Here is a 20,827-nt window from a genome sequence, read left to right as displayed (position 1 = left end):
TAGCTTTAAACATTATCTGAAGGATTTTTAATTATATTCTAAATTCCACAGAAAGTCACTGATGACTTTTTAAGCAACAGTTTCATTATTTATTTACATTCTCAAAGACACTCTGGCTACGTTATAAAATACATTTAATGACAAGCTAGACTGCAGAAGGTAAACTAGTGGGAAGACTGCTGTAGCAGCCCAGAAAAGCGGCACTGCACCATGTCCTTCTGGGAGAGGGGGGATGGGTGAAAATACATGCAAAACTACCCTCAAGATTTCTGAAAGTCATCCGTAATTCCTGTCTCCCTCACCCAACTACCCAACCAGTCATCAAGTCCTGCCATGTCTATCTTCCCCCAAATCTCTCATTTCTATGGTCTCCTCTACAACCACCAATGCTACGTTTCTTGGTTTAAGCCTCACATTTTTGCATGACCACGCCAGGAGCCACCACGGGTGACACAGGTGATCCTTCCACAAGTCAGACCTGCCTGCACATTAAAGCATCGATGGCCTTCATAAAACTTCGGCCGCTCTCCTACCATCCCTCGTGGGCTTGCCAGTACCAGAAAGAGAAACTTGGAACTTGTCGGAGTGTAAAGACTTCAATGCTAAGTATCCCTCTGGTCTTCCACTGTGTCTCCAACCATCCCTCTCTGCAGGACATAGTATTTCACTCATGTTAAAATGCCTGCAGTTCCCTGAATGCACCCCCCGCCCCGCCAGTCTCGGCACCTTTGTTTAAAATGTTGGCCCCTCTCCTGGCTGAAGCACCATCTCCTCAGGCAGGTGCTCTCTGGTGTTCACGTACCACTTTGAACAGATCATACAGAGTCAAGCATACTAAGTCGAAATGGGTTGGGCGACCACTTCTCGCTCTGCGAGTTTTCTAAGGTAAGGTCCACGCCTTACTGGTCTCCTTAGCCCCAGCCCCTCACACAAATGGTTCCATAAATACATGCTGAGTCATGAAAGCCATGGCTTTTCCCGCAGGGAACATGTAATCAAGTCAGGGAAAGAAAACATATAAAAATATGAAAAATACATAAATGTAAAAATTACTAGTTTTTTCTTTTCTCATAGCATGTTTTTCAAAATTTCACCTGTCTTCAAGACCTTACATTACTATGCATTTATTCACTCCCAGCAAACACTTACATCCTTCTTTACAGAGGAAAAAGGAGTCATCAGGTGTGAATCCCCTCCCCCTCCTTGGCCGCACCCCACCCTCTACTGTAAGCGGGAGGCTGACGCCACAGCCCCAGCCGTCACAGCGGTCCCCACCCATTTGGGCCGCGTTCTGACCAGGCCCAAACGCGCTCATTCTGTCCCTCTCCTGCCAAGGGTTACTTTTATGGAATCCCCTAAATTTCAGTAAAAATACCTAAGGATAATCATCAGGTCACAAAATTACCACTTAAAAAGCAAGAGATTTCCCCTACAAAGGTGTCTTTTGGGGGATGAAGTTGAAAACCGTTCAGAAGAAAACCAAATGGCTTTTATTTTAGTTACAGGCCGGGTTTAAGCTGTCCTGTTCCTGACAGTTCCTGACAATGAGATAATGATTTCTTCTACCTCACTAGTATTAACCTTAAGTCATTTATATTCTCAAAGTGACAGCAGTTTATATAAAACAGAAGTTTCACTGCAAACACTTGAATACAAATGGCTTAAGAAACTTATTCTATGATAAGTGAAAACCAATGATGCTGTCACCATAGTGAAAACCACCAAACTGGCGATGCTCATCTTATTCTGTCAAGAAAGACTTTTGGACTTCAGAAACATTAAATCTATGATACACATCCGTAAGTAAGGTGAGAGGAAGAAGGCAGAGAGATGGAAGAGCAAAGCCGTGGGTAGATTTTCCTTCTCTTAACCAGCAGAGAGTGAAACGAAATGTAAATGACGGTGCTGAATAGACTGGGCCTCAGTTCAGCTTCAGGGTAATTACCCACGTCCGGCTTTTGTTTAGAAATCCTGCTCCCCTTATCAGAGCTCCCCACTGTTCTACATCTGGTACTGGACAGTAGCTATAGAAACCACTTGTGTCAAAGTTATACAACTATAAACAGCACTAGGCCATTTCCAAACCAAGGACAAGGAGGTCAAAAGTCTGGCATTGAATACTATTAAGAGAAACCTCTAGCATTATTCTTAATGGGAACAGGGTAAGGCCGAAAACCTTCATCCCTAAATTAGGTATTGATATATAGTCTGGGCCATTAAAAAAATTTCACTACTCTGCAAGATATTAAATTATCTAAAGTCTATTAAAATATTTTTGTATAAAAATCTTTATGTCTAGAGTTCTGAAAATGAGTTGACATTTAACAATTAAACTTTGACATCTGGCACTCAGCACATAATTTCTTTCTAACTGTAAAAAAAAATCATGGATATTCTTGCTATCATGATGACACAGAACTATGAGTACTTTCTACACACTCTCCACTAAAATCTGTAATTCCATAATATTCGAAACTTAACCTCAATTGTTAAAGAATACAGGGCCAACACATGAGATCGAAATGTAATGACAACTTATTAGTTACCATATCTAATATTTAATTAAAATTAAGAAGAACTGTACTGACCCTAACTAAGCAGCAAAAGATGTGAGGCCAAAACATGTACAAGCATATACATACTCTCTCTCTTTCATTTGGAGACTATTTATCTCCTAGGTGACTTTTTAAAACTGTCACAATCCACTAAAAGAAAAATTAATAAAGCACACTTATATAAAAAGCAAAAACTAGCAAAATTACTTTGTTCAGGGATGAATTCGATGGTGAAAATATTACAAAGAAAAATAAGAAAGTGATTACAAGTCAGATTAGTGGCTATACCTGCTGAGAGAGGTGTTTATGATCTGAAATAGCCACAAAAGGGGGTGCTTCTGGGGTGCTGTATTACTCAGTAATCTTGACCTTGATGGTGGTTACACAGCTGTTCACTTTATAATTATTCATTGACCTGTACACTTACATTATGGACAAAAAACATAGACTTAAAATCTCAGGGTTGAATTCTCAGTGGGTTATGGAGTACAAAGAAGACACAAGTTCATGTCTGCATTTGAATGACACTAGAAAGATAGTTCTAAGTTAAATAATATATGATAAATAAAAAATACAAAAAAATATGAAGTAGAAAATTTTTGAGATGAAAATTATCAAATAAGCTCCAGAGGATTATGCCAACTCCACACACAGACTTCCCATTTCTCTAAACCATTCACAGCTTGGAATGCCAGATCATGCTCTATATTTTGCTACTGACCTCTGCCTAAGATTCTATAGTATCAGTATATTAAAGATTACTTACATAAATGAAAATATATTACATATGATCATTAGAGCTGAAACATAAAAAACACGTGCTCTACCTTCAGTGAACTGCTTTGTCCTGCAAATAAGAGTCATATACAAAGAGCACCATAAGTAGGACCCAGATATTTTTTTAAATGATTTTAGAAAGAGAGAGGTAGGGGGCAGAGAGAGAGAGAGAAACATTAATTTGTTGTTTGTTGTTCCACTTACTTATGCATTCACTGGTTGATTCTTGATTCTTGTGTGCACCCTGATTAAGGACCAAACTCACAACCTCAGTGTATCAGGAGACACTCCAACCAACCCAGCCACAGCAGGACCGAGGTGGCTTAATTAACTGCCTTCCTGGAGCCGGCATGGGTTAGACTTACGCTTTTTCCTGGTTTACCAGAAAGGATAACATAAAACTATTTACAATAGCATTACCAAACAAAAAATCCAGTTTGTTTGGCAAAATCATTTAGTTGCAGAAGTATTAAAAAAAAAAGGTAAAATGATAACTCTAAGATTTACATTCGAGGAAAAGTACCTTTAACAGCAAAAGCAATTATTTTGCTTTTTTGCAAATGTAAATAGTTAACAAAAAAGTAAATAGATGACAGGATCCCTAAAACTGAATCCATGCAACATGACATGCAGCATCACCAGGATTCTATTTGCCTTTATAAGCCTTTCTCAGACATCTCAATTTATAATTTATAGATGATGAAAGTAATTTCCTGACTTATTTTGCAAAATAATTTTTTCAGAGATCCTTTCTCATACACTCTACACACACACACACACACACACACACACTTTCACACTTTGATGGTAATGAATATTGTATTAAGACCGAGACTGAGTTCATATCCGATTACCACAGTCTTACATAGTGTCACCCTGTCTTATTTTTCTTACTGATAAATGAAATAGTATCTATTTCTGACCAGGCATGTTTTATGATAGAAATACTGCATACCTAATCTCTAATTTTTCATAGCTCGAATCATAAGGAAAATGTCCACCATCTCAGAATGGGCAAGCAAAAGGCAAAAGCATTTCAGAAAGAAAAGTCAACTAGAAGGAAACACCTTTAATTCAAGCAGCTGCCAAAGAAAAAGTAACTACTGACATTAATTCTGTGAAAGGATAATGCACAGTGGAAATAGGAACGAGCGTTCTGTCAGCAAAACATCAGTTTATCATTAGCAATATCACTTTACCATCATCCCAATATATAAACTACTTATCACAAAGACTAATTTCTTCCACTTCAAGTCATCAATAAGTCATTGTCTCAAACAAGTGACCCCAGTGTCTCTTCTCTGCCTTCCTCATTTGAAACATTTATAATGTTAATTGTTCTTTCTCCCTCCACAGTTTCAAAATCTTTCAGTCCTTTAGGTAAAGCCCTTGATTTTACATTTTTCTCCTAAGAATTTCATAAGAGAAAAATATTTTATAGGAGTAACCACCTTGACCAAAATTATGTATACATAGCATCATCAGCTACATGTTGTATCAACAGGAAAATTGAGTTCTAGTAAAACAAATCACATGAGTGATAAGGAAAGACTATCTTTAAAATAAACTATGCCACTCAAGAATATTTACCTCTTAATCTTGATATATTCTAAAGGTAGAAGTGTGTTTTGGTAAAGAGGCGACAATGATGTAGAAAAAAGGATACAGAATTTCACTTACACAGAGGAGTTTTGGTCTCAACTAAGCCGCTTCCTAATCCCTAAAATGTGTAAAATAATCAGGTCACTGGATCTAAGAGCTTTGTAAACAATAAAGCATTATTAAAGTGTTATTTATCATTCCCTTGGCTTTCAGACTACATAAACATGGAATACTAACCAAAAAACTAGCTTTTCTTATCAGGCATCTTCATAATTTTAACATGGTTAGCAAGAATTTCTTCACTACTAATGTTTAATAAATCTAAAAACTATAGCCAATAATCTAAAGATACAAAATTTTATGAAACATCCATATTCTTTAGACGGTTTTTGCATTTATGTTTACATTTTAAATAAGGGTAAGGGAGAACACTTTGTAACAACCTATCAAGTGGGCCAAAAGTCATACTGAAGTTAAACCTAACAAGTGACAAATCAAATATGAATAGATACAGTACACAAAAGTGTAAAAATCTAAAATTAATAGTCTTCCATTGCCAAAGTCAACAACGCTGAAAAAGCCCAAGAATAATTTGTTAGACGTGTATGAGAACTGTTTGACAATTTCATGTCATCACTTGCATTATAAAGGGCTGGGATTCTAGCTGCAATTATATACACTTTTCCCCATACAAACAGAAGGTAGAAATGAAGTAATTAATTAAAATCAAACATGATGAATTTAACAAGACAGTATATTCAGTTATAGTAAACTCCGTTATTAGTTAAAAATCACTGATTAAATTTGGTCTTATCAAGACCATTTCAAAAATTACTTGAGATTAGGCTTTATCCTTTTGTTAAAATAAATTTTAAAAGTACAAAAGTAAAGTGATAAGAAGCAACCAAAAAATTAATACTGCCCTTAAAGTTTTAAAAATATCTAAGGTGAGTGCCCTTATCATTTTTATTTTAAAAAAATTCTCAGAAGCATACTTAAATTATTTTTTTCGTCTTCTGAGAATCAAATAAATTCACTTAGAAAAATAGTATAAATCTGAAAAAAAAATACTAGACTTCCTTAAACAAATTAAACTCATGGGAAAGCAAATGTGAAATTGTCTACAATTTTGCTATTAAAACATCAAGGAAATAAATAAAATCAGAAAATAAAAAAGGAGATGTAATAACTGATACCACAGAACCACAAAGGAGCATAAGAGACTACTATGGACAATTACACACTAACAAATTGGGCAACCTAGAAGAAATGAATAAATTCCTAGAAACATTCAACCTCCTAAGACTGAATCATGAAGAAAGAAAATCTGAATAGACAGATTGTTAGTAAGGAGATTAAATCAGAAATCAAAAACCTCCCAACAAACAAAACGTCCAAGACCACATGGCTTCATTAGTGAATTCTACCAAACAGTCAAAGAAGAATTAAACTCAAACTCTTCCAAAAATCAGAGGAGAGAACACTTTCAAACTTACTTTATGGGGCCAGCATTACTCTGACCTCACCGCAGGAAAAGGGCACCACAAGAAAAAAATTGCAGTATCTTTGATGAACACAGATGCAAAAACCCTCTACAAAATATCAGCAAAGCAAATTCAACAATAAATTAAAAGGATTGTATACAATGATCAAGGGGGGTTTACTCCAGAGATGCAAGGATGGTTCAACATCCACAAATCAATCAATATGCTACAACACATTAACAAATTGAAGAATAAATATTATATGATGATCTCAATAGATGCAGAAAAAGCATTTGACAAAACTGAACATCCATTTAGGACAAAAACTCTCAACAAAGTGGGTACAGAGGGAATATACTTCAACATAATAGAAGACATATATGTCAAGCATACAGTTAACATCATATTCAATGGTGAATAGCTGAAAGCTTCTCCTCTATGATCAGGAACAAGACAAGAATGCCCACCCTGGCCAGAGCTATTAGGCAAGAACAAGAAATAAAAGACATTCAAACTGAAAAGAAAGAAGGAAAACTCACTTTTTGCAGATGACATGTTATTATACATAGAAAATCCTAAAGACTCAATCAGAAAACTAGTAGCACTAATGAGCAAATTCAGTAAAGTTGCAAGATACAAAAATCAATATACAAATATCAGTTGTATTTCGATACACTAATAACAAATCATCAGAAAGACAAATTGAGAAAACAATCCGATTTACAACTGCATTGAAAATACGTAAGAAGAAATTTAACCAAGAATGTGAAATACCTATACACTGAAAACTGTAAGACACTTATGAAAGAAACTGAAGACACAAATAATGAAAAGATATCCCATGCTTGTGGACTGGAAGAATTTTGTTAAAATGTCCATACTACAAATTCAGTGCAATCTCTTTCAAAATTCCAAAGGCATTTTTCTCAGAAATAGAATACATAATCTTAAAACTTATATGGAACCACGAAAGACCCTAAATAGCCAAAGTAATTTTGACAAAGAAGAACAAAACTGGAGGCATCACACTTCCTGATTTCAAACTAGATTACAAAGCCAGAGTAATCAAAACAGTAGAGTACTGGCATAGAAACAGGTACACAGACCAGGTGGACAGAATAGAGAGCCCAAAAATAAACCCATGCAAACATGCAATTTTATGACAAAGGGGGTAAGAATGTACAACGGGGAGAGGAAAGTCTCTTCAATAAAAGGTGTTAGGAAAACTGGAGAGCCACACGAAAGAATGGAACCAGACCACTATCTTACAGCATACACAAAAATTAATTCAAAATGAATTAGAGACTTAATAGTAAGACCTGAAGCTACAAAACTCCTAGAAGAAAATATAGGCCACGCCATCAGCTCCATAACGTAGGTCTTGGCAATGGTTTTTTGGACCTGACCCAAAAAGCACAGGCAACAAAAGCAAAAATAAACAAGGGGGACTACATTAAACTAAAAAGTTTCTGCACAACAAAGGAAATCATCAACAAGATGAAAAGACAACCTACTGCATGGGAGAAAATATCTGCAAACCATATATGAGATACGGGGTTGATATCCAAAATATATACAGAATGTATACAACTGAATCGCAAACAAACAAAAAGTCTGATTGAAAAATGAGCAGAGGATCTAAACAGACACTTTTCCAAAGAAGATATATAGATGGTTATTGGATACATGAAGAGATACTCAAACCACTAAATTCCAAGGCAGTAACATTCTGTTCTTTTCTGCTCAGTCTAGAGACCCAAAGCAAAAATGGGGCTTGCCTAAGTTCCTGGTGAATCTGGGAGGGCTTTGGTTGTCATTCCAGGTTAAGTACAGTCTAAAGAGAATGCTTGGCATTTCATTACGTTCCATTATGAGACATTATTTATATCAATTCTGTTCTGATCTGGACAAGAAATATTGCAGATGTTTTGTTCTTTCTTCTCAAGCTCAAGTGTGTGAGGGGGAGGGAAGGAAGAAGGGAGAGAAGAAACTGAAGTACCAGTTTCTTCTGGTACAACTGAGTGGTACACTAACCACTCAGTGCGGTACACTAACAGATGGGGAAATTATTTTCTCCCTTATACTAAGTGACATTTTCTCTTCAGTACAGTCTGCAATCAAGTAGGTTAATGCATTTGGAGAAAAATGGTAAAAAAAACTAGAAGACTGCTAATTAAACAATTGATACTTAATTAAGAGTGCTCTGTTTTATAACTGAGCAACAAGTTGTCAAATAAAGCCTGAGAAGTTAAGGCTGACTTTAATTCTGTTCTTCTATTCAATTTCTATATACTACTTCCACCCTCTAACCCTGTCGAATGCCACAAACCCCTTCACCTTCTGCTTTTTCCTGAATTCATCGATATTTTTTTTTTAATCAAGGACTGACATTCAAAACTCCATTAGAGGAAAACTGAAAAAATAGATTTCTGATCCTTCCAGAATTTTCCCAAAAATACTACAATAATTTACCTCAAATTTCTTCACCTTTTCCATTGTTATCAAGCGCCTTGATGTGTGGCTGGAGAGCTTCTGCTCACAGTTGCTAATAAGTTTCAGGCAAGGATGCCAGGGTACCGTCTCCTCGGTGTATCTGAAGAAAGAACAGCTGATTGTTATAAACACTCGTATGTACACCCCACACTGGATGGGCACTGGGGTTATCCTGTGTGATATGAGACCTCCTCCCACTACATGTCGTACCATTTTATATCATATATGCTATTTGCATAACCCATAAACAATATGGATTTTTAAAAAGCAAAGTATTTTAATATTACCACCTCTGAAAAAAAGGAGTTTGTTTCACCTGTGGAATGGGAATTAGAGAATACAACTAAGTTTAACTGAAGAATGCCAAGAACAAAAATATAAAACGACAATAATTCCACCCTACAGATCCCACAAGAGCACCTAAGACAGAAGTACCTCCTACAACTACTTGACATTCATGAGAGGCTGATTCATGAGATTTATAATTTCCCAAAGTAGAAAGTCTACTACAGCATATACTTTCCCCTATGAAATTTTGCCCCTGCACCTTGAGATCTCCATTAACTTTGTAAAAACACAGGACTAAAGTTACTTATAAGATTATTCAAGTAAGATTAACTGCCACTAAAATAAACACAGATGACGTCAGTTCTCTGGTCACCTTGACCATGAAATCAAAGCAAAGCCACGGTGCTGAGCAGCTGTACCTGCTGTGCAGCACAGGTACCGTGTCAATGGAGCTGAGGACACCTAGGAAGCAGGACAGTCAGGCCTGCAGGAGTTCAGAACCTGACATCCGGCAGGGTGTTGGTATTAACCTTGGCAGAAAAACCAGGTGATAGACGTGGTGAAAACAGCTCCAGAGCAAGATGCAGAAGAACAATGGGAGGGTTGGCGGGGGGCTGGGGGGATCCACTAGGTACGGGTACTGTTAAAAACATTCTGATTGCTAGTCTTCATTTTTCTTTTGCAAATCTTTGTATCTTTCTAGATACCCTCTGGAAACATTTACTATAGAGGAAATGTAAAGCTCTGATCCAAAATAAGAAAGATGCCGATGAGCATTTCGCGTAAAGGACACCCATCTCATCTAGCCTGTTCCAACACATCAACCGTGCCTTCGCCACTGTTCTTTTACTGACTTCTCTAGGTCCCTCTGACCTTCCAGAAGCTCTCCCCGTGACCTCAACCCCATGCTCAAAGCCTTCATCACCCACTTACCAAGCAGCACACATCATGCACTTCATTTTATTATCAGTGGAAGGAATTCTCTTGAAGTCATTCTCTGCCTCCTTCCTTAGGGCTTTCCAATAAGTAATGACCATTTCAGATTTCACCTCATCTATGATACTATCAGAAAGGCTGCACTTCTACAACATTAGTTAAAATCAAATTTGAAGTCTTCATACAAAGCATTATGATTAGAAGGAATACATTCTACACCATGGTTGACAGATTAAAATAAAAAGTGGTAGGAGAGAGAAGATAGAGCCTCAAGCTCATGCTATCAAAGAGCAGATGTCTGAAACTGTTTGTCAAACTTAGTAATGTACTCTTTTTAAAGGAAAAAAAAATACTTTATTTCCTGGTGGAATTTATAAAGTATTTTTATTAAAACATAACTTAGATATAACAAACATAAGTTAGAGATAAATTCCTTATGTTTATATCCCTTATATAACTATAAACCCAATAAATTTATAAGTCAAACAAGAAGTACAAAACCAATACAATTTTAATTAATGTTTACGACATAAATAAAGATAAACTGCTAAAACTAAGTCACTAATTTTTGGTTTAAGAGCAGAAAAATATATCTATGTTTTAGATTCTCATTCTGATTTAATCTTTAAATTTAAGGAGGAAGGAACATCATTTGGGTCATCATTATCAGTAACAATCTGTTTTTAATCACTATTATATTAACAAACTAATCACTTTAACAGTATACTTCCAAAATACCACACTAAAAAAATGGCAGTTAAAAAATTCTTCACTATATATTTACTAATGTATTTCATAGTAATGAACTGTTGCAAACTACTGAATAGAAGCAGTAAATCTGTATGATGCCTGGACTCTTATGATAGTATAATATCTTATCTTAATTTCATTTTTATTACTATCCTCTATAATGCAAGCATCTGTTTAAAATCCAATCAGCCAGAGTAGGCAAATCCACAGAGACATGCGTAGCTGTCAGGTGCAGAAGAGATAGATATTCCTCACGTGTACAGTGTTTCTTTGCTGGTTAATAAAAATGTTCTAGAATTAGATAAAGGTACAGTTGCATAACTTTGTGGATATACTAAAAACCATGGACTTGTATACTTCAAAAGTGTGACCTGCATGGTATACACATTATATTTTAATTTTTTAATAAAAGCCAAAAGAAAAAAAACCTGTGTATATAGGCCTCTAGCCTTCCTGTGAATCAATTTTGAAAGTCCCTTAGTTTACTGTGAATCTTCATGCCTCAGGCTATTTTAAAATGTCGCTACAATTTCACCTCCCATTTGAGAAACAGATTTTGTGTTGATTGAAGCACATACTAAAAACAGTTTAAGGAATCACTTTTTTCTGTTTCCTAGATGAGAGATGAAAAACATGTTCTGTTTACTGCTCTGAGCCACAAAATTCATTTTATTACAATTAAATTTGAGCTCCAAATTCCACTTTGAGGCACTGTATTAGGCTTCCCCACTGCTTTAGCATTTTAATCACGAGAACTACCAACTGGATCTCTATTAAAGGACATCTTCAAAGAAACAATTTCTAAGCACTTCAAGCCTCTTATCTGTGTGCAGTGACAATCAGAAAACAACCCCATAGGGACATGCAGAACTTGGGCAGACAGCCGCGCTCAGTAGTTTAGCCGGCTCCTGTGACATCGAACCCACAGGAGTTGAATATATGCCCTGTCCAAAGGCGTATTACACAGATCTTCAGGGTCATTTTCAAGTAGTTGAAAATGTGGATCATACACCCACAAATAACAACAATCAGTAATTTTATGTTGCAAGTCTCTATAAGTGATAAGAATACACTATGAGAGCACAGATGAAGGGTCAGTAATTCTGCTGAGAAGGGCTGGGAGAATGTCACAGAGGTGGTTACAATTAGGTCAGGCCTTGAAAGATGACCAGGATTTTACCAGCAGAGGGAAGAAGGGTATATCAAACAATGCGGACAGAATAAACAAAGGAGAAAAGATATAAAGTGTACAGAGAACCTTGATTTGGGCAAAAAAATCTGATATCCTGAAGTGGGTAAAAATCTAGACTAGAGGGGAAAAAAAACAGAAGTTTGTTGAGTGACAGTTTCTTCACTGCACTTTCAACAACCTTTTCAATCATCAGCTCTAACAATTCTTCACAAATAACTAGGTGTTTAGGTAGTCTTTTGTTTTTACTATGTCTTATGCTTTTCAAAAGGTCCTGGGCTTAAAAAATAGTACCTGAACTTGATTATAACATGTAATTCTTATTTTTCTTACATTTACTGTACATAATTATACAAAAAGCATTTCAGAACAGTGTTAAACCTGTCTGTCTTTTCATAATGGCAGTTGGAAGCTGTGCTGTTTTTTGTTGTTTGTTTTATAAATGCTATATTGGAAGTTACAAAAGCCTGGCCTAATTTTGGTCAGTATTTGTTTATCAGCTGATAAGACTACACATTCATGCCGACTCCTTAACACTGGGCTTATATTTTGTTACCAGTGTTAATTTCATTTATCCTCTTCATTTTAGAGATAAGGAAAATTAGCCCCAAGGAATGAAATGAGTTCTCTAAAGTTAAAATACAGCTAGCTTATTGGTTTCTTTATTCTCAGTGCTATGTTCACATAATTCAACATCCTGCCAGATCCTAGCTGTCTGGTAGGTAAAGTGACAAATGGAGTTTTATTAACATTTTCAGAGAAGAGCACATTTGCTTATTTCTATACAAAAGGGGTTTTTGCCCTATACCAGCTGGATTCCAGCAGCAAGGTTACTTGCTTAGAATAATTTTTTATAAAAGATTTATATGGCAGTTTAAAGAAATAGCCCAATTTTGAGCTAGCTACTATCTTGCCAATCTGAAGATCTTTTTTTGACTCTGTTCAAGATGGAGGCATATGTAAACACACTTCACCTCACGCAACCACAGAAAGAATTACAACTGGACCTTAAAACAAGTAACACCCAGAACTGTCAGAAAATAGAGCTGTATGCAAGCCCAACAACCAAGGATTTAAAGAAACCACATTCATCCAGACAGGTAGGAGGGGCAGAGATGCAGAGATGGGCAGAGATGCATGGAGATGCAGTGTGGCGCAGAGAGACGGCTAGGGCAGAAGGGGCAGTCCCACGTTCACATGCAGTGGATAAAAATCAGGAGGGGAGGAAGTGATCCCAGCCCCTGGACAGAGCGCATAGCCCAGGGTTCCAGTGCTAGGAAGATAAATCCCATTAACTTCGGGCTGTATAAACCAGTGGGGATAGGGGTGGCAGAAAAAACTGCTTGATTTTCAGAAGACTTGCTTAAAGGATCCGCGTGAACTTAAAAAGTACACGGACCCACCCCCTCTGGGATTCAGCACCAGACAACAGCTGGAAGGGCACCAGTCACACAGGGCATGTGCTCAGCAAACCTCTAGAGACCAGGCAGCAGCACTGTCCCTCACTAAGCCCTCCCCCAACACACTGACCCATAAAGCAGTGAACGGGGTTGTCATGCCCTGGCAACTACCTAAGGCTCTGCCACTCACAATTTACAGGTGCCTTGTCTACAATAGGCCATGCTACTAAGACAGAAAGTCAAAGCAACTCTGCCTAACACAAAGAAACAAAGACAGGGAGGCTGCAAAATTGAGGAGACAAAGAAATATGGCCCAAATGAAAGAACAGAACAAAACCGCAGAAAAAGAACAAAATGCAGATAACCAACCTGTCAGATGCACAGTTTAAAACACTGGTGATCAGGATACTCAAAGAACTCCTTGAGTACAGCAACAACATAAAGGAAGAAATGAAGGGTATACTAAGTGAAGTAAAGAAAGATCTATAGGGAACCATCAGTGGAGGCATGAAGCCAGGATTCAAATCAATGCTTTGGAACAGAAGAAGAAATAAGCACTCAACCAGAAGAGCAAGAAGAAATAATACTTTAAAAAAAGAGGATAGTATAAGGACCCTCTGGGATATCTCCAAACACACCAACATCCAAATCATAGGGATGACAGAGGAGAAGAGAAAGAACAAACTTTGGAAATCTATTTGAAAAAATAATGAAAGAAAACTTCCCTAACTTGGCAAAGGAAACAGACGTACTAGTCCAGGAAGCACAGATTCCCAGACAAGTTGGACCCAATGTGGACCACACCAAGACACATCATAATTAAAATGCCAAAGGTTAAAGACAAAGAATCTTAAAAGTAGCAAGAGAAAAGCAGAGAGTTACCTACAAAGGAGTTTCAATAAGACTGTCAGCTGATTTCTCAAAAGAAACTTGGCAGGCTAGAAGGGACTGACAAGAAGTATTCAAAGTGATGAAAAGCAAGGACCTACAACCCTGATTACTCTGTCTAGCAAAGCTATCATTTAGAATGGAAGGGCAGATACAGTGCTTCCCAGACAAGGTGAAGCTAAAAAGAGTTCATCATCACCAAGCCATTATTACATGAAATGTTAAAGGGACTCATTTAAGAAAAAGATCAAAACTATGAGCATTAAAATGGCAACAAATTCACAACTATTAACAACGGAATCTAAAAAAACAAATTAAACAACCAACCAGAACAGGAACAGAATCAAAGATATGGAGATCATTTGGAGGGTTATCAACTGGAAGGGGGTAGGGGGAGAAAGGGGGAAAAGGTACAGGGAATAAGCAGCATAATTGGTAGGCACAAAATAGACAGGGGGATGTTAAGAATAGCGTAGGACATGGTGAAGCCAAAGAACTTATATGCATGGCCGAAGGCCATTACTACGGGGTTGGGGGAGGGTATCGCTGGAAGGAACAGGGGTCCCGGGCAGAAAGAGGCAAAGGGGGAAAAATGGGGACAACTGTGTAATAGCATAATCAATAAAATATATTTTAAATCAATAAAGATCTTTTCTTGTTCAAGACATCTTATGTTTCATTACTGATGTACAACACACAGTTCTGTTTATAATTAATAATCACTGAATAATAAAACCCAAACTAATAATGTTGAATTTAATCAGGGCCTTAAATATATACATAGCTTTTATTTTGATGTTACCTTTTAAAAAGATTTATTGCATTTAAGGTGATCATAACAGCCAATATATATTAAAGGTAGCTGGTAGTACATACATGAATCACTCAGATAAATTGTTAAAAATCACCTATTTGTGGCCTCGAAAAACAGCCACTGAACAACAATATCAGGCACTGAGTTAGGTACGTGTAGCACACAATAGAGATTGGCAAACTTTTTTCTCTAAAGGCCCAGAGAGTAAGTACTTTAGCTTTGTGGGCCATGTTTATTTCTGCCACATATTTTTTTAACCCTTTAAAAAAATATAAAACCAGTCTTAGCTCAAGAACGTTACAAAAACAGGCTGAGGATCATATTTGGCCCACAGGCTGTAGTTTACCAAACCCTGACACTGAATAAAAACGTCACAGTAATTCAATCAATAAGAGAAGGGGGCTTATTTTATACACATATATAGGTAAACAAAGACTATCATATAAATTAAATATGAAGATATTTATCCTGAATGTAATTAGATAGGAAAAAAATTATACTAGGTATACAAACACCTTAGAAAAATGAAACTAAAAATAAAATTATTTAATATTACATACTCTGGTGTATACACTGGTAACCAATAGACTAGTCTTCCACCTAATACGAGGGTCTCAGCTGCAAAGTTTAACAGGTCAAAAAACATATCGCTCAGATGGTAACTGAATGAAACAGGAACGTGGCTTTCTGGACTAGACAAAAAAAAAACAAAATTTCAATATCAGTGAAAAACTTTAAGGCTATAAAACTGAGTTAATTAAAAAGAAGCAACATGCTTCTTCTCAAAGTTGTAATATCATATTGAACTTTCACTTACCATTTTTCTATCCCCTTTGGTATTTCCTTCTGTGAACCTGTTCTTCTTGTAGATTCTCTGATACCATATGGAGCTAAACAGAAAACATAGGTCACGCAGTCAAAAGTCACCTAATCCGCAACGAGGGCCGATGGACACCACGTGCACCCAGTTGTGAAATCCTAAAAACACACACCACCTATGCAACATTCCAGCTGAGAATGCCTAACACAAGGAAGACTTGAAAAGATTTGTGAGGGTAGGCAGGCCACTGTGTTCCTCAAAAATGCCAGCGTCATAAAGCCAGAGAAAGGCCGTGACCGTGTTACAAATTAAAGGATGCCTAAAACATATGATTACTAAAGGCAACACCTGGCACTAGACTAGATATTTTACTAGAGAGGAAATAATGCTATAAAATAAACATTATTGGGTCAATTGACAAAACTGGACGACAAACTGTAGATTAAGCTATTGTACTGATTTATTGAAATCAGTACGTGTACTTTGGCTATCTAAGAGACTACCCTGTTCTTAGGAAATGCACACTGAAGTACAGGCGTAAAGGGCCACAATGTATACAATTTACTCTCAAGCAGAGAAAAAAAATCGTATTTTATGTAAATATACATAATGAGAGCAAATAATAGATTGTTAATTAAAAGCCATCCAGTTTTCATAAAGTATATTCATACACACATTATAATGCCTTGATAATTTTTCTTTTGTTAGATTTGAAACCATCTAAGTTACCAAAGAATTAAAGTGGGTTGAGATGAAAGGGTGATACACTTGCCACTATTAACAGATTTCCTGCCAAATCCTTTAGGAAAGGCAGGTCTGTTCCTACAAAGGATGCCTGAAGAGCCCCAAGAACTCAGGAAGCATGGGAGAACAGTTCTCAGGCACATTCCTCAGTGGGTCTGCAAGCCCAGTAGTTCACAGAAACCCAAATTTCTGGGAAGGAGATGCCAGTGAAAACAGGCACTACAAAAAAAAACACAGAAGTTTACACATGGAAAAAAATGGGTGATATCTGAAACACTTTTCTTTGAAATCTGATACCCTAATTACAAATGAAATTTTGGTTCCAGTGGGTATGCTAATAACCAATTATAGCCAAATGTAAAACAAACATAAAAACAAATATATGCTCCAAAAAATAAGCTCGAGAGAAAAAGGGATGACAAATTAATATACAGTTTAAGAAAACTAAACAGTAAACCCTTAACTACTTAAATTGGTACCTTACCCTATATTCATAAATGTTTTACTATGTGAAGAAGTCACAGGTAGGGTATAAGTTGCATTTTGTGTGTGTGTTGATAAATTTTGTATTTTAAATGTGAATGACTTTAGGAAATTAATTCTACTTCTATTTTGTATAAAAACAAACTTACGATCAGTGATAATTGCATCAAAATATGTGCCCTTCCTCCAGGAAGGTTTCGATGCATCTGAAACCAGGACATCCAGGTAATACTTCTCTAAACCATACTGACGCAGGTTGGCCCTAATGTTTTCATCTGGCCCTCTCCATTTCTGGTTTTTCCTACTGGCCTTTCCTGAAGGGAAAGAAAGAGGAAGATAGGAAGTACTAAATCAAACAGGCATTCTTATTTCTCATCATTTAGCTAAAAGTAATGTTAAACTCATCTAAAGCTACATCTATTCAAATATTCAATAAAATTTGCTTTCACTTAATTATTTTTGTCTTCACTGATTTTAGAGAGAGGCAAGGAGAGAAGGAGAGAAAGGCAGACAGACAGACAGACATCAGTTTGTTGTTCCACTTATTTGTGCATTCACTAGTTGCTTCTTGTATGTGCTCTGACCAGTGATGGTACCCACAACCTTGGTGTATTGGGACAATGCTACCAACTGGGCTGCCACCAGCCAGGGCAAAAGTGCTTTCACTTAAAATCTTAATTTTAATTCTACAAACAAATAATTATTTTTATTTCAACGTATAAAAATATATTTTAAACAGTAAAATGTACTGATGGCTGATATTTTCTGTCACTTTCCAAGTAACACTGCCTTAAAACACATTCAATGCTTACTGATTTCAAAGCGTATACTAGTAAGATACAGAGTTGAATAGAACATAGTCTCTTTCCCTTAGCAGCAAACAGTCTCATGTAGAAAAAGTGATGAATCACATAAATGAAACAGAAATTAAGAGAACTAATTTGGGAAATGGAGGCACTGGGACCACGAAGAGGAGAAGCCTAATGGAGACATTACAGATGAAAGTTACAGTAGGGGCTGAAGGGAGAAACTCAAAAGCTCTAGTTTAGGAGACACAAGTGAATGATAATACCATCAATTAACATGGGAGAAACCAAGAGGGAAAAACAAGCTTAGGATAAAGGTGAGATTCATTTAAGATGCATCAATCTTGCTTGTGAGGTACCCACAAAACATTCGGAAAGAGATTCAGCAGGGAGTTGGAGGTCAGAACATATACACGTAGAAGTTCAGTACATAAACTTATGTTAAATTCGTTACAATGAATGACATTATTAACCTAGGTGGCAGTTATATAAGTGCTCGGTTTGTAATCCTTTGATTTTTATACACTCTTCTGTATTATTATCTACTTCACAATAAAAACAAAACTTAAAAACCAAAAGGAGAAGAAATACATGACTCTGCACGACATGTAGCAATAGGAGAAGGAGGCAGAGACAGGCCTGGAGAAAAGCAACATGTAAACACAGAACAAAGAAAACTGCAGTGCATTACGATGGACAGTCCAAGAAAGAAAAGTACGACCTGACGAAACCGCTGTCTCAGAAACCAAGGGAGGCTTTATGAAGGGCAGCAGGGCAAAGGCTGGCGCCTGTGGCCTTAGAGTGTTCTGTGAGCATGAAAGCTGGCAACTACTGGGCACCAGCGAGTGAGAGACAAAGAGGAGATGGCAAGGAAATACTAGTTTTTCAAGAAGTACTTTGGCAAACGAGGAAAATGAAATGGTAGTTAAAAGCCCCCCACAGACTGATAGAGAAGGTTTTGTATTTTTAAAAATAGAAGAAACTTGAGAATATCTGAGTAGAGTAAGAGATCAGAAGTATAGGAAACGGAGGACATTTCTAACAGCATCCTGATAGGCTCTGAGGAAACTCTACGGCCATCAGAGTTCTGCCCAAGTCTGCTGAAAGTCCTAACATAACATTTAAACACAGCTTCCGTAAGTTCAAATAACTTATATATGATAATTTCCTTAAAGCAAACATACCGCTTCTACTAAAAGCAAACTGGAATAATGCTTCTTAGTACTTTGTCTGCTCTAACATATTGCAGACAAAATATCTTTTTGTGGTTAGCCTATTTAGGTGACCTTGATAAAAATATAACTCATTTTCCTTATGACAAATATTACTAAATTCCTATAGTCAAGATAGGAAAAAAGACAGGTCACCAAGTACAATACATCCAATTGCTTTAGAAGAGGAAAATAAAATATAATCAATTATCAACTATATAATAACTTACACTAAGAAAAAGGAAGAGTATTTTAAAGGTGGATTCTAATTATAATAATGTAACTAGACATACAAACATTTTCAAAATCATCAATGAAACCTGACATTTTTAATACTATTCAGCTATAAGGAAATACTTTTTCAGTTTGATTCAATTCCACTGAATAACACATCATCAGCTTCCAGATTTTAAACTATTTTCCAAAATTCCCCCAAAAGCAAACAGGCTTTAAATAGAAACTGTTTTATTAAGACAGACATGCTTATTACAAAATAGCTACTCCCTCTCTCCTACTCCTTCTCTTCCAATCCTACAGGACACGACCTTATAGTTTGCCTACTCTTTAAAAGCCTCTGGTACTAAGACCACAATACCTCTTGAGGGAGGGCTTTTTCTTATTCATCACTGCGTTCCCCCAGGAGAGCACTTTGCACACTGGATTACTTCCTAAGAAGCAGATACCCAGTGAAGTCTTATTGTTGTAAAAATAAGTGAAACTATATTACATCACAACTCTGTATCTTAACATTAAAAATAGATGTATTTATTTAAAATAAATAAAACTATTTATTTTAAAGGCCCATTTGGTACAAGAGCAAAGGCTTTAACACTATCTAGGACTGCTACTCACCCAAGCCATGAACTGTGTTGTAATCTATGTCTGTCCCATACACGTAAGCACCAAAATGAGCAGATGCTACCAGAAGGCCACCTGAAAAAAATCACACAATTAGGATCTGTTAACCAGAAAGTCCCAGACTCTTGTTTCTTTCCCTCTATAATTTGATCCAGATTCTTAAAAACCAGCTGCAGGCACAATACCCTAAGACACTGATCCTGACCATATTTAGCAGGCCTCAGAACTAAAACAAACAAACAAACAAAAAAAAACAACAAAAAAAAAAACCCTAGGCTATGTGCACTACATTGATCACAAAGCAGGTAATTAATGTACAACTTGACATCATTACTTTAAGTAGCAGTACTTACAGAAAATTATCTTTTGGGCATTCAAAATAATGTATGTTTAGAGAATATTTTCATTTCATTTTGAGAAGTCTATACAAAGCATCTTGCTCCTTTTTACAAATGCGCATATAAGGCTGCTACAAAGAGCTGGCAATAAATCAATTCTGACAACCGGGCTCAATTCCCACTGAAGTAACAGAGTTTCAAATAACGTAGGAAGGTATAATTAATATGTAAGACATTAATCCTTAAAGTAATTAAAATATTAGGATAAGAAATAGTTTTCTTCTATAACCAGTGAAGCAATGATCTTGTTTTAAAACTGTAAACATGAATTTCTGAATAACTATTATGAAACATACAAAAAAAGCAATTAATATAATGACTTTTATGTGTA

The 20,827-nt window shown here is 36.4% G+C and overlaps 1 protein-coding gene across 2 annotated transcripts in view; it reads right to left on the bottom strand.

The window, feature by feature from the left end:
* The window catches only part of TRMT11 (tRNA methyltransferase 11 homolog), a 45,966-nt gene that overhangs the window by 6,976 nt on the left and 18,163 nt on the right, over nt 1-20,827 (bottom strand). For both annotated transcript variants that reach the window (XM_054569928.1, XM_054569929.1), the window contains 5 exons: nt 20,093-20,173; nt 17,373-17,537; nt 15,994-16,066; nt 15,737-15,868; nt 8,891-9,011 (listed from right to left, as the gene is read on the bottom strand). In XM_054569928.1, coding sequence (XP_054425903.1) covers nt 8,891-9,011; nt 15,737-15,868; nt 15,994-16,066; nt 17,373-17,537; nt 20,093-20,173 — 572 coding nt within the window. The remainder of the gene's footprint in view (nt 1-8,890; nt 9,012-15,736; nt 15,869-15,993; nt 16,067-17,372; nt 17,538-20,092; nt 20,174-20,827) is intronic.

Source organism: Pteronotus mesoamericanus, unplaced genomic scaffold, assembly GCF_021234165.1.
Source record: "Pteronotus mesoamericanus isolate MK-2021 breed Mesoamerican mustached bat unplaced genomic scaffold, CSHL_Meso_final contig_20, whole genome shotgun sequence".
NCBI lineage: Eukaryota > Metazoa > Chordata > Mammalia > Chiroptera > Mormoopidae > Pteronotus > Pteronotus mesoamericanus.
Note: the sequence above shows the minus strand (reverse complement) of the source record. Positions and strands in the feature narration are given on the sequence as shown.